At 46.3% G+C, this 25,157-nt stretch overlaps 1 protein-coding gene and 1 long non-coding RNA gene across 3 annotated transcripts in view; both read left to right on the forward strand.

Annotated features, from left to right (window-relative positions):
• Nucleotides 1-6,806, forward strand: part of sugct (succinyl-CoA:glutarate-CoA transferase) — a 44,523-nt gene extending 37,717 nt beyond the window's left edge. For both annotated transcript variants that reach the window (XM_088013302.1, XM_088013301.1), the window contains 2 exons: nucleotides 2,769-2,832; nucleotides 5,654-6,806. In XM_088013302.1, coding sequence (XP_087869428.1) covers nucleotides 2,769-2,832; nucleotides 5,654-5,817 — 228 coding nt within the window. In that variant the 3' untranslated portion in view covers nucleotides 5,818-6,806. The remainder of the gene's footprint in view (nucleotides 1-2,768; nucleotides 2,833-5,653) is intronic.
• A 14,451-nt stretch (nucleotides 6,807-21,257) lies between these two features.
• On the forward strand, nucleotides 21,258-23,661 carry LOC148155209 (uncharacterized). Its single transcript, XR_015765507.1, has 2 exons — nucleotides 21,258-22,973; nucleotides 23,418-23,661. It is a non-coding gene; the product is annotated as an uncharacterized LOC148155209 (long non-coding RNA).
• The last annotated feature ends 1,496 nt before the right edge of the window (nucleotides 23,662-25,157 follow it).

Genomic DNA, 25,157 nt, shown 5'->3' on the forward strand with positions numbered 1-25,157 from the left:
CACAGGAAGCCGTTTCAAACACAAAGGAAGTTAATTTCTTAATATTCTGGAATATTTTCTGATGTTTATTGGTGATTTAATTAACAGCTGACTCATTTTATTCAATCTCTCCAGGTTTTAGATTCTGTGGTCACAGAAAGTCATACAAAATCTACAGATTCGTGTATTAGCATAATTGTGAGATTATGCTAATCTTCCTCAAAAATGATCAAAAACTTTTAAGTGATGCTAACTCCCACCAGCAGGTGGCAGAATGTCTGACTTCTACTCAGCCTGACCTAAAGTTGTAGTCTGTGATCGATGCGGCGAGATGAGATGAGATTGAGTTGTTTAAGTTCTTTAAAGATGTTCATGAGTTCAATATAATGAGAGAAAAGTTTGATGCAAATATTTATAACGTAGAGCTACAGAGTGACTTGGTCAGTAGTGAAGAAAACCAAACTAGAAGAGAAAGATTGAAATAAATTATGAAAGCAGGATAATAAAACATGCAGGATGTAAACGGATATTTGTGCAGAAAAACAACAGACTGAAAACTAAATAACAGCAAACTTCCTGTAAGTTCCTGCAGCTGTAGCTGTAGTTCTACATCACCCAGTTCTACATCACCCAGTTCTACATCACCCAGTTCTACATCACCCAGTTCTACATCACCCAGTTCTACACCACACAGTTCTACTTCACCCAGTTCTACTTCACCCAGTTCTACACCACCCAGTTCTACATCACCCAGTTCTACACCACACAGTTCTACACCACACAGTTCTACATCACCCAGTTCTACATCACCCAGTTCTACATCACCCAGTTCTACATCACACAGTTCTACACCACCCAGTTCTACTTCACCCAGTTCTACACCACCCAGTTCTACACCACCCAGTTCTACTTCACCCAGTTCTACTTCACCCAGTTCTACACCACCCAGTTCTACACCACCCAGTTCTACACCACCCAGTTCTACACCACCCAGTTCTACTTCACCCAGTTCTACATCACCCAGTTCTACACCACCCAGTTCTACATCACCCAGTTCTACACCACACAGTTCTACACCACACAGTTCTACATCACCCAGTTCTACATCACCCAGTTCTACATCACCCAGTTCTACATCACACAGTTCTACACCACCCAGTTCTACTTCACCCAGTTCTACACCACCCAGTTCTACACCACCCAGTTCTACTTCACCCAGTTCTACTTCACCCAGTTCTACACCACCCAGTTCTACATCACCCAGTTCTACATCACCCAGTTCTACACCACCCAGTTCTACACCCCCTGGTTCTACATCACCCAGTTCTACACCACACAGTTCTACATCACACAGTTCTACATCACCCAGTTCTACTTCACCCAGTTCTACACCACCCAGTTCTACATCACCCAGTTCTACATCACCCAGTTCTACACCACCCAGTTCTACACCCCCTGGTTCTACATCACCCAGTTCTACACCACACAGTTCTACATCACCCAGATCTACATCACCCAGTTCTACACCACCCAGTTCTACACCACCCAGTTCTACATCACCCAGTTCTACACCACCCAGTTCTACACCCCCTGGTTCTACATCACCCGGTTCTACACCACCCAGTTCTACACCCCCTGGTTCTACATCACCCAGTTCTACACCACACAGTTCTACATCACCCAGTTCTACACCACCCAGTTCTACATCACACAGTTCTACACCACCCAGTTCTACTTCACCCAGTTCTACATCACCCAGTTCTACACCACCCAGTTCTACATCACCCAGTTCTACATCACACAGTTCTACACCACCCAGTTCTACTTCACCCAGTTCTACATCACCCAGTTCTACACCACCCAGTTCTACTTCACCCAGTTCTACATCACCCAGTTCTACACCACCCAGTTCTACACCACCCAGTTCTACTTCACCCAGTTCTACATCACCCAGTTCTACACCACCCAGTTCTACTTCACCCAGTTCTACAATCCTTCACTGAGACTTTAAACTGCTGGTAGTTTATAAATCACTGAACAGATTACAGATCTGCTGCTGTTGCTGGATGAACCTGCTGGTTCTGGTTCTGCTCTGCATTCAGAACCAGAACCAAACACGGAGAAGCAGTGTAGTTTAGTCCAGTATTCTGGACTAAATGTTTGCTTTATAATTGATGACTGTTTGATGTTTTTATGATGTAAAGCCTTTGATCTGCCTGGTTCTGAAATGTTCTGACAAATAAACTAAAATAAATATAAACTGTGCTGTAGCAGGAGGTTGAGCAGCGCAACATGTTTCAGAAACGTCCCTCTGATGTCCCTCTAGTGTCCCTCTTGACTAGGCCTCTGACTCTGCCGTTATGCGGATGTAATGGGTCAGGTCCGGTTCTGCTGGCGCTTCCTTTCTACAGACTCGCTCAGTGGTCGACCTGCTGTCTGAAAGGCTAACTGCGCTAACGCTACAGCTCTCATTCGCTAAGCTCATTTTAGCGTTTTGCTAACCTTGATAACATTTGGCGCTCTAAAATGTTCAGGTGGATGAACTTTGACCTCTGTGACATTTTGTTCTTGACTGCCAAGAATTCTTATTTTCATGCTTTTATTTTGAAGTCTGTCCTCTTGTTCTGTTGACTTCCTGTCGAGTTGGAAGTCCATCATTGGGACCCAGACCCAAACCTCCAGATCAGTTCTGAAAACCCAAACAGACAAACAGGAAGTTTAACTTCCTGCCACATCCAGACCTGATTATCCCGAACAGAACCAGAACCAACCTGTCTGTCTGTTTACAGGTGAAACACAACGGACTGATCCAGGAGATGGAGCATCCGACGGCGGGACACATCGCCGTGCCGGGTCAGCACACACACACACACACACACACACACACACACACACACACACACACATGCACACGCACACGCACACACACATGCACACGCACACGCACACACACAGGCACACACATTTGTGTTGCTATCTTTGTGGGGACTTTCCATTGACTTCCATTCATTTCTACAGCCTAAACCTGACCTTTACCCTTTCCCTAACCCTAACCAACCAAAACTCAATTCATACCTTAGCCCTAATTCTGACCCCTGACCCCAAAACAGGGTTTCCCCTCGTGGGGACCAGGCTCAGGTCCCCACAAGGAGCGATTGGTCCCCACAACGTAGTATATGTCAGGAAAATCATCCCCACAAGGTATTACAAACAAACGCACACACACACACACGCACAGGCACACACACACACACAGGCACACACACACACACAGGCACACACACACACACACACACACACACACACACACTGCAGCCTGAGGTGCTTGGGTCATGTGACCTCCGGTTCTGTTGATGTTCTGTTGTTACACCAGCTTACTGGTTGTGGTTCCGGTTCTGGTTCTTTTTCTGGTTCTTGTTGGACTGGGTTCTGATCCAGATTCCTCTCTCTGTCTAAATCATGGTGGGACATTTCTCCAGGAAGCGCTGTCCTGATGGTGTTGGGCTCTCAGAACCAGTCTCTCCACTGGGAACCCTGGGATCGCCCCCTGACCTGGCTCGGCCCGCCCCGACCCGACCGCAGATACACAAACAAATATTTGTGAGTGGAACCACAGCAGGCAGCTGAGCCGGTCCGCTGGGACGCCGGTTTGATGGATCTCTGCGAGTTTCCTCTTAGGAAACCGTTTGTCCTCACGATTTACTGTCCGATCCGTCTCAGGACCAGAGCCGGTTCCGACCCGCCTCTGACCCCAGGCTCACCTTCACGCCTCAGCTTCCCCTCGTTTGTCCATCATTTCCTACAAACTTCAGGCTGTTTGGTAGTCGGACCTGGTTCTGATCCGGTTCTGACCCGGTCAGTCGTCGTCTGCTGTGTGAAAATGGCCGGTTGAGGAACATCAACACAACCAGGAAGGTCCAAACATGGCAGAGACGTTCCTTTGTTCTGGTTCTGGTCAGTTTGGGTTTTCATTTAGCAGGAAGAACCGGACCTCTGGAATCTGAGCTTTACCATCTGGAGCTGTTGGCTGCTCAGGTTAATCTGAGATTACCAGTAATAATCTGCTGGTTCAGTGTCTGGTTTAACTTTCATAAACTGGTTCATTTTCGTTTAGAGTTCGACATCAAGCACCAGGCCGGTCCATTAGCTTAGCTTACGCATATAACAAGTTAGCGTTAGCTAGCCCTTCTCAGGAACCTCTGGCTCCTTCAGAATAAAAGTCTGGACCTTCGTCGCTCTTCATCAACCTTCCTCCTCTTCCTCCATCTTGGATCAGAACCAGAAAAAAGACAGAAATGTGATGAAAACGATTACGTAACATTATTCATTAATTATTCACCCTGACACCCTAACACACACACACACACACACACACACACACACACATGCACACACATGCACACATGGACTCACACACACACACACACCCTAACACACACACACACACACACACACACACACACCCTAACACACACACACACACACACACACATGCACACACACACACACACACACACACATGCACACACATGCACACATGGACTCACACACACACACACCCTAACACACACACACACACACACACACACACACACACACATGCACACATGGACTCACACACACACACACCCTAACACACACACACACACACCCTAACACACACACACACCCTAACACACACACACACCCTAACACACACACACACACACACACACACACACACACACACACACACACACACACACACACATGCACACACATGCACACATGGACTCACACACACACACACCCTAACACACACACACACACACATGGACTCACACACACACACACCCTAACACACACACACACACACATGGACTCACACACACACACACACACACACATGCAGACTGTGTGATGTTCACGTTGAGGCTTAGTGAACAGGATAATAAGTTAGTTATGTGGTGAAAACAACACACACACTCGGCACGTGAAGCCCCCCCACACACACACACACACACACACACACACACACACACCCCCGGCCTGCCGGTCTGTGAGATCTGGCCTCATTAGCGCTGATCTTTAAAAGCAGCTGATTGTCTGAGTGTCCAGAAATAAACAGCTTGTTCTCTGCTGCAGATTCTCATTTATTTCTGACTGGAAGCTTCATGTGTTCATTACTGAAGCAGTTCAGTTTGTAACGTTTCATCCAGACTGAGTGGAGAAAAGTTTAAAACATGATTCTGTCTCAAAATCAATTTTAGAGTCAAAAGGATCAATTATTCCTGATGATTTCTGATTTAATCGACAGGTGATCTCCTCCAGTCTGACTGATGGAGTCAGGTCGTGGGTTTCATTCATTTTCTGTTTCTTAAATCAATTTTAGGAGATTTCATATGGATTCTGAGTCGCAGTGAACGAGAATCCAGCCGAACCAAACAGTCCAACTAGCTGATTCTCTTTCAACAACCTTTATTACTTTATAAGGTTTCTTGTAAAATGTGCAGCAGTCTGGCTAATATTTCATGTTAACAGAAGAGATGAAAGTGCAGAACATTCAGCATTACAGCAAAACCTTCAGGATACGCCAGATTTTCATTCTGCTGCCTGTTTTAAGGCTGAAACGTCTTTAAGAGTTTGCATTGATTAAAGGGAGTGTGTGTGTGTGCGTGTGTGTGTGTGTGTTCAGGTCCAGCCGTCCGCTTCAGCAGCTTCCCCCTGAGTGGGCCGACGCCCCCTCCTCTGATTGGTCAGCACACGGTCCAGGTGCTGAGGGACACCTTGTCCTACAGTGATGATGTCATCAAGGAGCTGCTGGAGTCCAGGGCGGTGGCTCAGAATGAAGTGTCCTGATTGGCTGAAGAAAGAGAAGCTGTCAGTCAGGGAACCAATCAGAGCCTTAGAATCAGAATGATGCAATAATGATGTCATAGACTGTGTAAAATGTAACCAACCCTGCTAAATCTTAGCCCCGCCCCCAACAACTGTTAAGATGTCAGCAAATTGGGGTGTGACCTGGTGTGTTAATGGGGGGAAGGAGCCAGGAGAGAAGAAGCGCTGCTAACGTATGAACTTTATCGCTACATTTATCGACTTTCCTGACGAATCCTGTTATTGGACTTTAATGGCACCAGCATTCTGCAGCTGCATGAGGAAGCAACCAGAGCAGCGCTAAGCCCCGCCCACTTGGTTGACAAAAGGGCGGGGCTTAGCTTGATGTGCTCCGCCAACATCAAGCTAAATCACACTAAGCCCCGCCCACAGCACGTTGAGTCATACGAAGCCCCGCCCACAGCAAGCTTCCCATCCACTGCAGTCTTTCTGACCGCCATCAGTCTGCAGTCAGAACAGTGGATCTGCTCTGCGTCCATGTGGCTGATAATCTCACTTTCACCTGACTAACACCATCCATCAACCCTCGCCAGTCGCCATGGAAACGCTTTTGTTCCACCTCCTGATTCGCCACCAGGAGGCGTGTCTGAGTGGTTTTCTATCAGTGATGAAAAGCTGCAGTGTTTTAAACAAACAGCAGAATTAAACTGCTTAGACAGCGTTCTACCTGAGGGGGGCAGCACTGAGACGGTTTAGGTAAAATAATGCAACAATGAACAAATTTACAGAAAAATGTCAGAATCCAAGAAAAACATAAACATAAAAGCCAAAATAACTTTTTGACAGGTTTATTTTATTGGTTAGTTACACTTTAATGAAGTAGATCTGCTCCTTTACACTCCTTTAAAATGCTTTAAAACGTCGTGGAAGGAAAACCTCAGAAACTGACACTCCATGACTGTAAACCTGCTGCTGAATAAATTATTTTCATAAATCATGAAAATAAATAACTGTCTCCAGGGTGATTTCTGGGTCCTTCAGTGTCAGCTAGACTTTATTCTGGATATTTAAAATGTTTTGAGTGTTTATTAGAATTTACATTTATTAATATGTGACAATTTGTTCTTACATTATTATTAGAAACCTCCATTAGATCACAACTAGGAAGTGGCTGCTGGAGGGCAATAGTCTTAACTTTGGCACTAATGTCACTCCGTAGAACAGGAGGCCTGCGCTGCAGGTAGACGATGTTCAGGCAGAAAGGTGACACCTGGTGGCATAAAGGAGGAACTGCATGAAACAGAATAACTGGTCTGGTTCCACATGTTGGAACATAAAACGGGTTTTAGTTCTAGTAAAGTATCCTGTAGGGAAAACATGGGACAGTATGGACATCATGGGACAACATGGGACATTATGGGACACTGGGGGACAAGAAACTAGCTGGAAGCTTCCTCGCAGGAAGTAGTTCTCCATCTCTGTTTCTCTCTGCAGTGGGATGATCAGAACCTCCCCGCTTCCGTCCAGACGAGCCAGCGGTTCCGGTTCTGTTGGGTCTCCTTAAGAAGCAGTTCTGGTTCTGTTGGGTCTCCTTCAGAAGCGGTTCTGGTTCTGCAGCTGCTCCTTTCTTGGCTGCCTCTGCGCTGAACCCGGGCTGTGAGAGAGAAATCCGGATGTACGTAACCCGCCAGCTCCGGTTCCAACATCTGGAAGCCCGGCGCTGATGTCCGACCCAGACCCGGTTATATGAGTCCAGAACTCTGTCTGGAGCTGAGCTCACCGCAGGAAATGAACCACCAGCCCAGTTTACACCAAGAGGAGAGAAACAGAAACTGCTGCCGGGTTCTGGACCAGAACCTGGATCTGGATCCTGGATCCTCTCTGTCGGTTGGAACCAGAATCGTTTCTTGTTCTGATCGTGATGACAGACGATGAGATGTTCATTGACAGCTGAGGAAAACCGAGCCGCTGGTTCTGATCACTACAGACGCACGCACACACACACACACACACACACACACACACACACACACACACGCAGAGTGATGAGAGCTTCACACACTTCAGTTTCTGCAGACATGAACTTTGACCTTGAAGCTGAACAGCACCAGGCAGCACCAGAATCTGGTTCTGGTCCAGCTGCAGGTCCAGCTGCAGTGTGATGGAAACACAGACACACACACACGGTGCAGGCTTCCCCCTGTGTTTCCTCAGGGAGTGTGTGAGGAAACCTCTTCCTGCTGCGGCCCGGTTGCCGGTTTTGCTGCAGCTGCGATCCTCATCAGCGCAGCAGAAGCTGCAGCAGCCAATCAGAGCGGAGCTCTGTGTTTGGCAGGATGTGTACGGCCCGTTGCCATGGCAGCAGCTTCTCCTGTTGTGTCTGAGCAAACCAGACAAAGATGGATCCAGCAGACTTTGTCCTGATTGGTCAGTCCGGCGGTGGAGGCGGTCCGGCCCGGTGAACAGAACCTCCTGGTTCTGAGGCCCGGACTCCCCCAATCTGGGAAAAGTCTAGAATTGACCCCCCCCCCCAAAAAAAAAAAAAAAAAAAAAGTCATTGAAGAAACATTTGCATTTACATATCAATACGAAAATTTAAAAGAAACAAAAAACGAAATAAATCTGCCATTTATCTCAGAAAAAAATACGAATTAATTTTTGGTCCCCCCCATCATTGGTTCAGTCCGAAGTGGAGCAACAGCTGCGCTGAGCGGCACTGGCTGGTCAGAGCCGCTAAGTGAGGAGCTAGCTGTTAGCTGTGGCTCTGTACCACTAATTAAAAACCCTTTCAGTAAGTAAATACTTACAGCAAAAGACGTAAACATTTTATTTACTTTCACTGCTCAGTGGCAAGAAACACATTAACAGTAAAAATCAGACTGCAGTTTATTTCATTACTTTGACTGAATCATGATTAGGGCTGAAACAATTCCTGGAGGGATCGTGACGGTACCTCAGTCATTAAAATCTGCCTTGAAGCTTTAAGTTATATGTTGTTATTTAATGCACTGTGTTCCGGCCGGGTTGTTACTTGCGTTGCTCTGCGCTCTCACTTCCGCCTGAGTTGTTGACGAAAGCTAAGTGTTTGCAGCATAACGTCCAGTTTTCAAGTTTGGCCTGGAAGGATTTATTAATTCGTGATAATGCCCGGATTTTTGTCGTTTTTCGGGGGACCAATAAGCTCCTTAAAAAGACTGACTGCTGCCTGGTGGCGGTTCAGAGCGAACGGCGGGACGAGCGCTGGAGGTGTATTTATACAGGTGAGCGGATGTTAACACTGCGGGCGGCTGCATTAGATGATTAACGCAAGTGTAGCTTTACGAACGGACCGGAAAATTGATTTCATATCATCCCGGTCGCAGCCAATGGGTGGTGTGACTTTCTGTGTTTTACGGTGGCCCTGAGGTGCAAAACACTACAACATTAACGAAGCACAATAGACCCTTTTCACAGTGACGTCAGACAATGGCCGCCATAACTCAAAACTGGGTATCTTTACTTCCGGTGTGATTTTGCCTTGGGTACCAAGCTGAAAAATTCCCGCATTCTCATAATCTTAAGGATATAATAAAAGGTAAGTTTAATAATAACAGCATTTAAGTGTTAGATAGCTGTTATTACTCTTTGTAAAATCACCATTCTCTAACTGTGTATAAAATAAACAGCCTCCGATCGGAGAGTAAACCAGCTAGCAGCAGCTTTAGCCACATTTAGGAAAAAATATACTCTCTGTCAGCGCTGTAACGTTTAGAGGTTCACTTTCTGTATTTTATAAAACAGTGTTTACGTGTTAGATAACCGTTATCAGTCATTGTCAATTTACCATTCTCCAACCAGCCTCCGATCATGAGTAAACCAGCTAGCAGCAGCTTTAGCCACAGTTAGGAAACATATACACCGCCGCCTGTCAGTGATGTAACGTTTAGAGGTTCATTTTCTGTATTAATGGAAAATAAAGGACATAAAAATAACTTTAATCTGATTACTGGATTTGAAATACGAGCTCGTTAGATTATTCGTTACTGGAAAAAGTGGTCCGATTAGAGGAAGGCATTACAAAGCAGCGGCGGCACCGGACATCTCTGCTTATAACAAACAAACCCCTATTTTATGGGATGAGTGGCAACTCCAGTCTATAATTTAAGAATCTGATCAAGATTAGAGCCTAAAACGTTATAGTTCAAAAACAGGAAAAAGTTCTGGTTAAGGAACAGTTATGTCACGTAGTTAGCTAGCTAACAAAATTCACTAATGCTAAGCTAACGGTTACGCAAAACAAAAATACATACCTTCATAGTCAAACAGGTTTTGTTCGGTGAAGAATTTCTAGCCTTTGTCTAATTTAGATTTTGTTGTCAGAGAAAATTGGTTTGCAAATCGTGATATATCTTCAAATCTTATTTTAGGCAAATGTTTTAGAGACTGTGTAAACTCCATGCTCCGGTGTTCTGTCTGATCAACATATGCTGTCAGATATATACATATATATATATAAATATCTAAATCTCTCTTTCTATATAGATATATATGTGTCCATTTTACATATATGAAATAGACAACTTTATCATTACTTACTATGTACACCGGAACTAAGGATACACAGCTTCGTGACGTCATGTGAAAAGGGTCTATTACAAATACAAAAACACTTCAACATTACGGAAAACACAACACATTAAGAAAACGGAAAAGGTAGGTCCCAGTGGGAGACATATGAGTTCGCTGATTGGACTACGGCTCGTTTTACTTTTGAACCGGAAGTTATTCTGGTGTGCTCAGTTTGAGTGAGAAGCAAAGCGGGAATGGGCTCTTTGCACCTCAGCTTCCGCGTTCGGGGTAAAGCGGCTCGATTGTTTCCGATCCAATACAAATATCATTTACACTAGGTGCTTTCAGGGCTTGGCCAAGGTTTGTACATCGATCCGAAGCCCCAACAAGTCAGCTGGAGAAAGGTTTTAGATGTTCGCCTCGTTATACATTCACTGACACGAAGGTGAGTTTTACTTAAACTTTGTGGCTAACATTAACGTTAGCTTATGCTAGTAGGCAATATTCTCGGACATTGTTCTTGTAAAATGTGCTATTTAAGTATCTAAACATTCTAACGGACAATGTTTTTATCTTATTTTCAAGTATATTATGTGTGTTTATTGTCGTTAGTGTCACAGACTAACGGGGAGGTTCCGGTTCGGGCTTTTTACTTCCGAAGCCTGACGGAGCTCAACAAGCCTCATAGCTTAACAGTAGCGCAGCTCTGGTGTCAGAGATCTGGTTCAGCTGTTCAGGTTCAAAGTTGCTGCTTTTAGAAAAATATGACCGTGTTGCTTCATGTCTCCGTGTTATTTCGTTTTATTACCTTTGCATGTTTCTTGTTCAGAGCTCAGATAGGACGGTGTTTACAGCAGGATGTACAGGCGGATCAGTTGCTCGGCTGTCTGGCTCTGGTCTGCTCTCTCGTTCCCATAAACTCTTTCAGGCTGAATATAGAAGTGATTCCATGGAAATAACTCAGGGAGGCTCCTTTATTTACCATCCGTATCCCCGGTAGTTTTAGGCTGATCCGGAGTGAAGTGAAGGCTGCAAACTTTGCTGTGCGGCGTTAGCTGGTAGCGACAGATATTTACAAGCCATCTTCTTAATTCAGGATCGCTTGGAAATTAAGGAAAACTTAAAAGCCCATTATATTAGGAAGACAACAATGTTAATAGTATTGTTTTTTTGCATCTGAAATACGACTTAGTCTTTTCTACCAGTCATGGTAACTCAAAGCGGAAACAAGTGAGCCGCATTAGCTCCTGGAGATGTGACGTCAACGCCGTAGGTGCAAAGAGCCCATTGACATCTTTTATAGGTGTATTTGTGAGCCTGCCTCTGTTATTGAATTGAATATAATTTCAGTTTTTTGTACTACTTTTTTCAGGTTAACTTAGAAAGTGAGCTATTATTGTTATAGGTTGATTTTCTAAACTGCAGAAAACTTATTGTTAGGGAAGCTCAAAGGTGAAAAATAGACTTAAGCTTTTTGTTAAAGGTAGCAAACATCTCATTCATATTTAACTCTTTAACTTTTAGTTAATTAGAAGAGTTTGAAACGGGAGGGAGGAGCTGAGCAGGTGGACCAGCTCAGAGTGGGAGCTGAGAGCGGATAGAAAAACAGAAAACTGCCTTTATTTCTCATTGTCTTCAATGTAGAGCCACAAAATAAAATCTGAATATTTTTCTATATAAACCCTTGTGCTTTAAGTATTGCTTAAATTATGATACTCGTCAGATATTCATTTCTATCTACTTATTTGTTCTTAGTCACCCAGGACATGACAAAACTAAAAACGGCTTAAAAATAAAGCAACTTAACAACTTATAATTTACATAGGCTATAACTGGTATTGGGAGCCATTTCAGTAAATCAGTGTTTATGATGAATTTTATTAAGAGCAGTTACTCATTAAAACATTTGTATTTTGTATACACCTTTACATTTTTGTAAAGGTGTAGCAGAGATTAGATCAGTCAGACTGAACAAAACTCGTATAGAAGCAACATTTGAATTTTGGTTTTACTTCTCTGCAGGCTGCTTACTTAGAAAAACACCTTTGATGTGCATTACTAGTCATTTTTGGTCCTGCAGCTTGAATGTGGTTTAAAAACTTTTTAAATGACATTTGAACATTACATTTCAATGGAACCTCGCCGATCCCCCCCCAAAATTGCTCTTAAGAAATTTTCCTGTTTATGGTTCTCCCCAATAATGAGATGGGATCTACGCCCTTGAAGGTGGCATAGCGCTTAGCGTTAGCTTCCACTGAATAACATGGTGGTTTAGCGCTTTAGCATTACTTTCCACTGAATAACATGGTGGTATAGCGTCTTAGCATTAGCTTCCACTGAATAACATGGTGGTTTAGCGCTTTAGCATTACTTTCCACTGAATAACATGGTGGTTTAGCGCTTTAGCATTACTTTCCACTGAATAACATGGTGGTATAGCGTCTTAGCATTAGCTTCCACTGAATAACATGGTGGTTTAGCGCTTTAGCATTACTTTCCACTGAATAACATGGTGGTTTAGCGCTTTAGCATTACTTTCCACTGAATAACATGGTGGTTTAGCGTCTTAGCATTAGCTTCCACCATGTAGATGAATTGCTTTAGCAGAGCTAATGTTTATGATTAGCACTTTAGGGTTAGCGCAGCTAGCGTGTTAGTTAGTGATGGCCACCACTGCTGGGAGGAAAACTATCTGAAGCAGCTGCTATCTGGTCCAGTCCAGTCTAATTGGTCCTGTCCGGTCCAATCCAGTCCGGTCAGGTCTGGAATGGTCCGATCCAGTCTGGTGTGGTCCAGTCTGGTCAAATCCGGTCCGGTCCGGTCCAGTCTTGTCCAGCCTGGTCTGGTCCTGTCTTGTCCGGTCTGATCCGGTCCAGTCTGATCCCATCTGATCCGGTCCAGTCTGGTCCGGTCTGGTTCAGTCCAGTCCAGTCTGATCCGGTCCGGTCCAGTCTGATCCTATCCTATCTGGTCTGGTCCGGTCTGATCCAATCTGGTCCGGTCCAGTCCGGTCCGGTCCAACCCCAGCAGACCAGAAGAGCTTTGGACAGAGAAGGAAGCCGTTTTGGTTTCCAGAGCAGGAAAATCTCCAGCCAGCAGCTCCAGGTCGATGACGTTTGACTCTCTGATCTCTGGGCTGCTGAGGCACGGCGGTGGGAGCGTCATGATGTGGGAATGCTTCCTGCTGCCTGCAGAGAATCAGGAGCAAACCTGAGAAACACGGAGAGTCTGGAGGTCATGAAGAGCAAAGACGGTTTCATAAACTGGTTCTGAGATGATTGATCTGTTTGGACCAATGCCTCGTTCCCCTCTGATCCAGGTAACAACGATCTGCTGGTTCTGGTTCTGGAGCCAGTACCGGGCCACTCCACTGCTGCTCAGCAGAACCGCCATATTGGTTCCTCTGATGTTTTCAGGGTCAGTTCACTCTCAACCTCTTTGAGTCGGCGCAGCAGCCGTGACTCCTGCTCCAATTAGAATCCTGGGCTCTTTACATTCCGGATCCCCAGAACCCGTCCGAACCCCCCAGAACTCCCTTCCCATCCCCTGCGGCCCCCTGGACCTCCTGGCCCCGTTCTGAACTCTGACAGCCAGGATCCGGATCAGAAGCGGCGCTGGCGGGGAACAATGCAGAGCCTGTGACCGACCTCTGCGCTCCGGGCGGCGGAGTCCGAACCGCTCGGCCCGGTCACGTTTCAGCCCGTCCCCCTGGTTCCGATGGGACGGACCGGGACAGACGTCCTCTGGACTCACTGCTACAGGCTCAGGAACCAGAACCGCTGCCGGTCCATCAGTGAGACATGAGGGCAGATGTAGTCCTCCTCAGTCTCTGAGATATTAAAGCTTCAGAACTGAAAAATACAGAACCAATCAGAATTCAGCTTTAAATCCTTAAAGTTTATTCAGTTTAACATTTATCAACATCAATAAACTTTCTCCTCACGTTTTTAAGCAGATCAGTCATTTTAAAAATAGAAACAAGAAAACACTTTTAACTCTCGCTGATAAAAACCGGAAGCTTTGACCATATAAGGAGGATCATGTGACCTTTGCTCCCTGGAGGAATCGGTCAGTAATGGCGGCTCTGAAAAAACATTTTATTAACTGTGAACTGAAACGAGAAAAACAGGCTGAGCATGAAGCTTACAGCTAAGCTAACTGTGGTTGTTTGTGAACTTAAAGCAACCAGGTGAGATTTATTTATTTAATCTCTACAAAACATCTTCTAATGATCAATTATCGCCTACAATCAATAACAGCAAACCTGCATATTTATCTTCAGCCGGAACGTTTTTTATTTTTTACGTTTTTAACTGAACATGAAGAAACGCGATTGATGCCAATAATTAATATTGATTTAAAAGTTCTGGTTCCGCCGGTAGATTATTTCATTTATAACAGTTTATAACAGATTACTTAATCTGTAACAGATTATTTCATCTGTAACAGATTTTAAAGATGCTAAAGCTACTTCTCAGCTGGTTCTGAAGATGGTGGTCCGAAGTGGAGCAGATCTGAACCCAGAACCGGGTACATAGATCTCAGCCTGGATTCATTTTTCTGATCCAGGCTGAGATCCGGGAATCCGGTCTCCCAGCAGCACCAGTTCCCAGTTTGACCCGGTTTGTCACCAGAACCTCCAGCTGGTGCCTCGGGTTCTGACAGCAAGAAAACACGCTGTCCTCCAGAACCGGGCCGCAGAGAGCAGCTGACTGAGGGAGGTCAGCTGGGGTCGTACCAAGTCAGCCTCCCCCTCCAGACCAAACCGGGTCAGTAGGAACCAGAACTCTGATTAACACACATGACCCGTTCTGTTGTCTCACCAACTTATCAAAACCGTCCAGAACCGCTTCACATCAAACGCCGATACCGAGAGCTGCTGCAGGCAAAACCAACGGACCGATCAGAACCTTCAGGTCCAAAAGGCCCAGCAGAACCTCTGATTCAGACTGTCGGGTCATTTAATGTGTAAGACCTGACCCACTTCCTGCAGGTTAGCCTGACGGACCATCAAAACCTCTGATTCTGTCGGGTCCGGTCGGGTTAGAGGGAACAGAAACTAAGGAATTGGACCAGGCCGCAGAACAGAAGGTCCATCAGAACCAGCAGAACCTTGTAATGGGTCGCATGTTGCATAACGCTGATATGATCGGAACCGGTTAAACACACTGAGCGTGTGTGTGTGTTTGTTTGTAATACCTTGTGGGGACGATTTTCCTGACATATACTATGTTGTGGGGACCAATGTTTTTGGGTCAGGGGTCAGATTTAGGGCTAAGGTATGAATTGAGTTTTGGTTAGGAAAAGGGTAAAGGTCAGGTTTAGGCTGTAGATATGAATGGAAGTCAATGGAAAGTCCCCACAAAGATAGCAACACAAACGTGTGTGTGTGATGATCTGGGTTTTATTACTCTCTCGGTTTCTCCTCTCTGACTCGGTTTCGTCCCGCTGCAGTGTCCTGGAGCAAGGCGCTGAGCTGCTGACCTTTGACCTCTTGGTGGGTTTGGGGGATCTGTGGAGGTTTTAGAGCTCAGCTGCAGACGGTCGGCGGGTTTGGCTGCTCCTCCGGAGCATCAGAACCTCTGACAGATCCGTTTGTTCTGGACTCAGCAGAACCTGAAGCTGGGCTCATTTTGGCCTGTGTTTGGTCTGACAGGAGTCACAGCTGCTGCGGATCAAACATCAAAGCCTCCTTTGTCTCTCCATCCTCCAAGGCCTCAGTCACATCAAGGTAAAGGTTCAGAACCAGAAAGGTCCGTGAAAAGTTCTGCTCAAGTATTTGGTTTGTCTGAGAAATCCGCCTGAACCCGAAACCAGACAACAATAAGATCCAGGAGGCCCTGAAGGCAGCATGTGCTGCTCCAATACACTACCTCTGCCAACCCGGCCTGGGTCCGATGGTAGCACTGACCCAGACCCGCATCCACTAGTACCACCGAGGCCCAGCTGGTAGAACCACACGGTTCTGTTTGAGGATCCAGTTCTGGTTCTGTTGTCAGTCCTGATCAGCTGAGTTCAGGTCTGAGGCTCAAAGTTTAACTTTATGTTCACAAACAGCTGCAGTCGCTTCACGGTCTGGCTGTCAACTGTGAATGGTTTAATCATACCGGTTCTGAACTTCCCGGTTCTGTACTTCCCGGTTCTATACTTCCTGGTTCTGAACTTCCTGGTTCTGAGCCAGTTTCCAGGACAACCTGCTCATCTTCATCGGTTTTCCTTTTCAGAAGTTGATAATGATTTTTGTTGTTCCTTCTTTTAGCTCAATGAAAATGTTTTTCCTGGTTCTACTGAGCCGTCCAGGGGGCGTGGTCAGACCTTCCATGTAAGGGCGTGGTCAGACCTTCCATATAAGGGCGTGGTCAGACCTTCCATATAAGGGCGTGGTCAGACCTTCCATGTAAGGGCGTGGTCAGACCTTCCATATAAGGGCGTGGTCAGACCTTCCATGTAAGGGCGTGGTCAGACCTTCCATATAAGGGCGTGGTCAGACCTTCCATGTAAGGGCGTGGTCAGACCTTCCATGTAAGGGCGTGGTCAGACCTTCCATATAAGGGCGTGGTCAGACCTTCCATATAAGGGCGTGGTCAGACCTTCCATGTAAGGGCGTGGTCAGACCTTCCATATAAGGGCGTGGTCAGACCTTCCATGTAAGGGCGTGGTCAGACCTTCCATGTAAGGGCGTGGTCAGACCTTCCATGTAAGGGCGTGGTCAGACCTTCCATATAAGGATGTGGTCAGACCTTCCATATAAGGATGTCTCTTCCTGTTTCAGATGCTGTATCGACTGGCTGCTTTGTTGAAGCTTCAGTCAGTTTTCAGTCTATAAACCACGATGTGAAAACTGCCATGAGGTGGTGGTGAGGAGAGATGCAGGCTGGACCCAGGTTGTAGACAAAATGATGAATTTAATGATGAAATCAGCTCAAACAGTCAAACAAATAGGCAGCACAGTGAGCAGAAATGAAGCTAACACTGGTAGCAAATGACTTAAGCCAGTTCTACTGTGACAGTGACAAACGGAGACGGTGCAAACGACGAACAATAGACGAGGACCTGACAAGGAACACAGACAACAGGTGGGACTAAAGACAGGGAAGACAGGACAGGAACAGGACTAAACAGAAAACCTCAAAAATAAATGCACTGAAAACACAGATCATCTCAAAAACCTGACGTTCCTCAGCAACATCAAAGCTTCCTCGTCATCGTCATCATCATCCTGGTCCTCTGGAGGACATTTGCGTCTAAAACCGTCCGTTCCTCCATCCTCTCTGGGTTGTGGAGGATCTGCTCTGATCCTGGACCAGCGGATGGCTCTGAACGCTGCATGGCTCATAAAACCGTCTCAGCTGTGTGTGTGTGTGTGTGTGTGTGTGTGTGTGTGTGTGTGGACGGGTGTGTTCTGTTTACAATGCACCATGGGAAATCAGAGCAGTGATGCTATCGGAGTGAGCAGCTGCAGGCGGCGGCCGGGAGCCCAATCTTTTCTTCTTCTCTGTGAAAACAACCTGCCTGCTGGTCCGGATCTGGAAGCTGATTGGCTGTTCGTGATGACCTGGACGGCTCACCTGAGACGCATCATGAAGGCGGACACGCCTCACCCAGTCGGAACCGTTGCCTCAAACCCACATAAACATTCATAAGATTATTTTGATTCTGAATAAAACCGATGAAAACATAAAACCCACAAAATCCACTTTGCTTTGGTTCTGATCCGGTTGATCCTGGTGTTAGTAGATGGTTTTGGGTTGAAGGTGGTGAGTAAAGCATAAATTGACCCAAAAGGAGGAAACAAACCAGTCAAATGAGTCAGAGGTTCTGTTGGGTTCTGTTTGTTCTTAACAGAACCTCAGGTCCAGTTGGATCTCAGACAAGTCGGTCGGTTTGGTTCTGGAGGAAAGGAGGGAATCCCATAAAAACCAGAACCAGATCTGTAGAGAACCAATCAGGGAGCAGACCAAATATCACATTCAGATGAGGTTCTGGTTCTGGAGGTCCATTAACCAAACGCTTTGACCAACCTGTTCCCCTCCTGGCCTGTGGGGGCGCTGCACCAAGAACCACAGAAGGAAAAAACAAGATGGAGGCGTCAGATTTTAGCGGTTGGAAGATTTCTCTTTGGCTAAAGACCAGGAGCCATTTCTGCTGCTAGCGCTAGGCTAACACATTAGATTTGGTTGTATTTACCCAGAATGCCCTGCACTGTAGTTCACGTCCTGCTTTGGGAGCTTTCTCCGGTCTGCTTGGTGTTCACATTCAAACCGAACCAGAGTTCACTTCAACCAAACCCAGACCGAGGTTTGGAGGACCAGAGGTCGGTTAGCGTTCACAACAACCAAACTGGACTTTGACTAGACAGATCGACTGCATGTCCTGGTTAAGGTGGACTGGATGTCCTGGTTAAGATGGACTGGCTGTCCTGGTTAAGGTGGACTGGCTGTCCTGGTTAAGGTGGACTGGATGCCCTGGTTAAGGTGGACTGGATGTTCGGGTTAAGGTGGACCGGATGTTCGGGTTAAGGTGGACTGGATGCTCTGGTTAAGGTGGACTGGATGCCCGGGTTAAGGTGGACTGGATGTCCGGGTTAAGGTGGACTGGATGCTCTGGTTAAGGTGGACTGGATGTTCGGGTTAAGGTGGACCGGATGTTCGGGTTAAGGTGGACCGGATGTTCGGGTTAAGGTGGACTGGATGTTCGGGTTAAGGTGGACCGGATGTTCGGGTTAAGGTGGACCGGATGTCCTGGTTAAGGTGGACCGGATGTTCGGGTTAAGGTGGACTGGATGCTCTGGTTAAGGTGGACTGGATGCCCGGGTTAAGGTGGACTGGATGTCCGGGTTAAGGTGGACTGGATGCTCTGGTTAAGGTGGACTGGATGCTCTGGTTAAGGTGGACTGGATGCTCTGGTTAAGGTGGACTGGATGCCCGGGTTAAGGTGGACTGGATGCTCTGGTTAAGGTGGACTGGATGCTCTGGTTAAGGTGGACTGGATGCCCTGGTTAAGGTGGACTGGATGTTCTGGTTAAGGTGGACTGGTGGACTGGATGCTCTGGTTAAGGTGGACTGGATGCTCTGGTTAAGGTGGACTGGATGCTCTGGTTAAGGTGGACTGGATGCCCTGGTTAAGGTGGACTGGATGCTCTGGTTAAGGTGGACTGGCTGTCCTGGTTAAGGTGGACTGGATGCCCTGGTTAAGGTGGACTGGATGCCCTGGTTAAGGTGGACTGGATGCCCTGGTTAAGGTGGACTGGATGCCCTGGTTAAGGTGGACTGGATGCTCTGGTTAAGGTGGACTGGATGCTCTGGTTAAGGTGGACTGGATGCCCTGGTTAAGGTGGACTGGATGCCCTGGTTAAGGTGGACTGGATGCCCTGGTTAAGGTGGACTGGATGCTCTGGTTAAGGTGGACTGGATGCCCTGGTTAAGGTGGACTGGATGTTCTGGTTAAGGTGGACTGGATGCTCTGGTTAAGGTGGACTGGATGCTCTGGTTAAGGTGGACTGGATGTTCTGGTTCTGGTCGGGTTCTATAGATCGATTCCTGGAGGTGAGTGAGAGCTGAGCGGTTTTGTTGGGATGAGAAACTCATCAGCGCGATCCGGACCGGGTCCACGGCTGCTCCGGCGGTTCCGATGTCTTTCCCAGACCCGGAGCGCTGAGCGGCGGGTCAGCCAGGGAAACTGGTGACTCAGCGCTCCCAGTGGACCGATTCACGAGTTTACTGGGATTCGTGGCCCGTCCAGTCCGGAGCTGCAGGACGTTAAAGGGACAGTCTGTGAGTTCTGCTCTTCCAGCTGCTGACGGATTAAAGCAAAGCTCTGTTTGTCCTCTCTGGGCTCCCGTCCCATAAATACAAGCGGGTTCGTTTACATATCTGCAGGTTTCACTGCCGCTCTTCATCACTCTTCCTCTTCCTCGGCTCTATTTATGTTCTCGTCCTCAGCAGTAACTTTCCTTCTCCTCATTCTCCTGATTTACGACCAAAACAGATTTTTACTGCCGAAGTTTCACAACCAGAAAAAAACCCGCTCTGCTTTCTTTTGTCTTTCTTTGCTTCTTTCTGTTTCTCTCTTTCTGTGTTTATATGCCCCCGTTCCGTCACTATTTACTGTTGCAGAGGTCAGAGGTCATGGCTGCCGCTCCGTCGTTGTTTTACTGTTTTGTTTCCTGTCTGGTCCAGACGGGCCGCGGGTTTCTCAGAACCGGTCTGGTCCCAGTGGACCAGACCGGTTCTGTCTGCAGCAGGTGAGTTTCTATGTGAGCTAATAAAGAAGAACTGCAGCGGGTCAGAACCAGAATCAGAACCAGAACCTGTTCTAGATGCTCTGAACTAATCTATTAATTGTTCCATAAATGTATCTTAATCTGTTTAGACTCTTATTTTGAAAGGCAGCTGCATTAACATGATGCTAGTTAAGTTTATATATTATTAATAAAATATTAAATCTGTTAAGGGTTTGCCGTACAGACTGAAGCTAATTAAAGGTCTGAAACATGAATCTGATGTTTTGCTGCTGATTTGGCTTTAATTAAACGTTTTACTGTGAAATCGACGATCTCGACGTGTTTATTAAAACTGGAGACAGTCACTGAAATATTTATAAAAACCAGGTTTGTAGTTTTTCCTGCGTATTTCTGGACTCTTCTTGTCTGAAGCTGAAGGTTCGTTTGTCCGTCTGCTGGAGATTATCTGCAGATTATTAATCCAGGAGCTGAAACGTTAAGATTAATATTCTCTGCATTAATCAGTGAATTCCTCCATTCAGATGCAGGAAGCTGAAGAATCATTCACTGAACTGTTCAGACTCATTTCCTTTAAAGCTCCACCTACTTCCTGCCTTCTGATTGGACGGCGTCGGGAAGCGGTGATTCTGGGCGTTGCTGTTAGGTGGCGCTGTCGTTCTGGTCAGAGAAACAAATATTTCCTCCCAGCTGAAGCTTTGTCCAGATAAATGGTGAATCCGTCACACCAACGGGTCGTTTTCTCCGGATTCAGGTTTATGTAATAAATGTGACATGGCTCCTTTAAGACGGATGTTGTGATTGGCTGCAGCCGTTTCTCCTTCAGACCGCAGGAATCCCCTCAAACTACAGAGCTGGAAACTTTGTGCCGCTGGACGCCGTCCCATCAGGAAGCAACAAACTGAGGCTCTGCAGAGATCATCACTGTGTGTGTGTGTGTGTGTGTGTGTGTGTGTGTGTGTGTGTGTGTGTGTGTGTGTGTGTGTGTGCGCGTTTGTTTGTAATACCTTGTGGGGACGATTTTCCTGACATATGCTACGTTGTGGGGACCAATCGCTCCTCGTGGGGACCGGAGCCTGGTCCCCACGAGGGGAAACCCTGTTTTTGGGTCAGGGGTCAGAGTTAGGGCTAAGGTATGAATTGAGTTTTGGTTAGGGTTAGGGTTAGGTATGTGATGGTTAGGGTTAGGAAAAGGGTAAAGGTAAGGTTTAGGCTGTAGAAATTAGTAGAAATGAATGGAAGTCAATGGAAAGTCCCCACAAAGATAGCAAAACAAACGTGCGTGTGTGTGTGTGTGCTGTAGTTACATATTTACTGCAGATTCGGTGCAGCTGAACGGCCAGTTGGGACATTTCACCTCGCTTCACCCTGGAAGAAGCGTTTTGATTTTATTTAGTTTTTTTATGAAAGGAAGCTGAAAGTGAGGCGGTCATGTGATGAGGCAGCAGCCGAGGTCACATGACCCCCTGGGGGTCATCGGGAGGATTTTCAACACCATTTGTCCAGGCTGATTTATGCTGATGGCTGTTTGGGCCTTAAAGGGGAAGCTTGTTTTCAAAACGGCAGATCAGGAGGATTCAGACTTTAACAGCACAGAAAAGAAGACAAGTTTTTCCAGTGAAACAAGACTTTATCTAGAAAAACAAGAATTGATCCAGGAAACCAGAAATCAGAGTTTGGAGTGAAGACAAGCAGGAGAAAACTGAAACGTGAGGAGAGATAAGGAGGAGGTGACCCTGCAGAGGGAGGACCTGAGAGACTCTGGAGTCTAGACACAGCTAATACCAGGATTAACACACACACACACACACACACACACACACACACACACACACACACACACACTGCAGGATGTTTTCAGAGACATGGAGGCCAAGTTATGTTTGGCTTTCTCCTCCTCTGATTGGCTGCGTTGCTCTGAGATAATGTGGCAATGCGTCAGGAGATCTATGGATCTAACACCTGTTCGCCGCCCTGCAGGTGACTCTGGGATCTGCAGCCGCTGCTCCACCCGCGTCCTGTCAGGACCTGGAGACAAAAACCTTTCAGTCAGAAACAGAATGGCTGCGGTCCATCTAAAGTACAAGGCGTCCGAGCAGACTGAAGTAGAGATGTTGGACTGTAAATTGTTTCTGTTGACCATAAAATTGATCAAATTGGAATTACGACAATAAATTTGCAATTTTGAAAGAAAAACAAATCTAAATTTTGTATGTATTTCACAAAACTTATTTTGTGTCACAGCAGTTTGTATTTATCATCTTATTGGTAGAGACCGACCTCCGTCGCCAACGCTCAGCTGGCCTTAGAGTTGATCAGAAGACGAGACGTGCAGCTTCACGCTCCGACGCCTCAGGAAAACTACAGAGTCTCTTCTGATTGGCTGTTGGTGAGCACTAGAAACTGAAATATGAATATATCTCAAGCAAAGGTTCATTCCCACCAGCCCAGTTCAGTCCACTTTAACCCAACTCCAGTCCATCTGTCTAGTCAAAGTCCAGTTTGGTTGTTGTGCACGTTAATCGACCTCTGACCTCTGGTCCCCCAAACCTCGGTCTGAGTTCGGTTGAAGTGAACTCTGGTTAGGTTTGAATGTGAACGCCAAGCAGACCAGAGACCGCTCCAAAAACAGGAAGTGGACAACAATGCAGGGCATTCTGGGTAAATCCAACCAAAGCTAACGTGCTAGCCTAGCGCTAGCAGCAGAAATGGCTCCTGGTCTTTAGCCTAAAGAGAAATCCTCCAGCCACTAAAATCCTCCATCTTGTTTCCATCTGGTGAAGAAGGAAGTTGCTCTCAGTGTCTTCAGAGGTTTTTGTGTCATTTCCCTCAGTGGTTCTTGGTGCAGCGCCCCCACAGGCCAGGAGGGGAACAGGCTGGTTTGACTCAGAACCACAGCAGCTGGAGGTGGAGCAGATGATGGAGTTCTGGTTCCAGTAGAACCGGGTCGACTGGACTGAAGGAGGAAAACATCCTCACTGGACCAGAACCAGAACAACTGTTTACATTTTTATGATGTAAAGCACTTTGAAATGCCTTGCTGCTGAAATGTGCTATGCAAATAAAATGTGACTGAATGACTGATTGATTGATTTATTGATCAGTTGCTGCCATGAGTTTTAATGACTTATTCATGTGTGATTTTAGTTTTATTTCTTATTTAATGGCACCAACAAAGTTTTGTTCACATTTGTAACAGAAAGCTGCTGTGAAGCTCGGTGGTGGCAGGTAGTGATGTGGGTTTGTCGTTACATGATCTCAGTTCAATAAAGTATAAGTTAAGGTCAAGACTGTATCATATGAACCTCAAACCCAGCAAACAGCAGAAGGACAGAATCAGGATGTTTCATGGCCTAGTCAAAGTCCAGATGTTAATCTGAGCTGCAGCTGCTGGAGTGTATTCTAAACAAACATCCGGTTTCTTTTCCTCTGGACGTACACGGCTCAGATCTTTGCTTCAGATCAAACTGTTTGTGAAGGAATCCAGCTGTCTCTCGGCGGTGTGGCGCTGCGACTCGGTTCTGGTTCTGGTCCACATGGATCCGTTTTGCAGACAAACAAAGGGCGGCTCAGTGTTTGCTCCGATGAGACAAAGAGATGCAGAGCAGCAAACCAGAGCAAGATGTGGACATTCTTGTGTTGGGTTGACTCTGACCAGAGATGAGTCACTGGGGGAATAACGGCTGCGGCACGCTAACGTCAGAACGCAGCGCCGCCCGCCGGCTCCCCGCCCAGGGCCACTGATGTGGGCGGCAGGAATTTCTCAGACAGATTCTCAGACACACTGCCTTTCATCAGCTGGGCTCTCCGCCTGCCGCGGCTCAGAGTTTAACAGCAATTATAGAATCACAGCAGAAAGAGTCTGCATCTACTGCTAATGCTGCTAATACTGCTAATGCTGCTTATGCTGCTAATGCTACTAATACTGCTTATGCTGCTAATGGTACTAATGCTGCTAATGCTACTAATACTGGTAATGCTACTAATGCTGCTTATGCTGCTAATGCTACTAATGCTACTAATGCTACTAATACTGCTAATGCTACTTATGCTGCTAATGCTACTAATCCTGCTAATGCTACTAATACTGCTAGTCCTGCTAGTGCTACTAATGCTGCTAATGCTACTAATAACTGCTAGTCCTGCTAGGGCTACTAATGCTGCTTATGCTGCTAATGCTGCTAATGCTACTAATACTGCTAATGCTACTTATGCTGCTAATGCTACTAATACTGCTTATGCTGCTAATGCTACTAATGCTGCTAATGCTACTAATACTGCTAATGCTGCTTATGCTGCTAATGCTACTAATACTGCTAGTCCTGCCAGTGCTACTAATGCTGCTAATGCTACTAATAACTGCTAGTCCTGCTAGGGCTACTAATGCTGCTTATGCTGCTAATGCTGCTAATGCTACTAATGCTGCTAATGCTACTAATACTGCTAGTCCTGCCAGTGCTACTAATGCTGCTAATGCTACTAATAACTGCTAGTCCTGCTAGGCCTACTAATGCTGCTTATGCTGCTAATGCTGCTAATGCTACTAATGCTGCTAATGCTACTAATCCTGCTA

The sequence above is a fragment of the Poecilia mexicana genome, unplaced genomic scaffold (assembly GCF_051168715.1).
Source record: "Poecilia mexicana isolate PSO_F unplaced genomic scaffold, ASM5116871v1 scaffold_15, whole genome shotgun sequence".
In the NCBI taxonomy this organism is placed as follows: domain Eukaryota; kingdom Metazoa; phylum Chordata; class Actinopteri; order Cyprinodontiformes; family Poeciliidae; genus Poecilia; species Poecilia mexicana.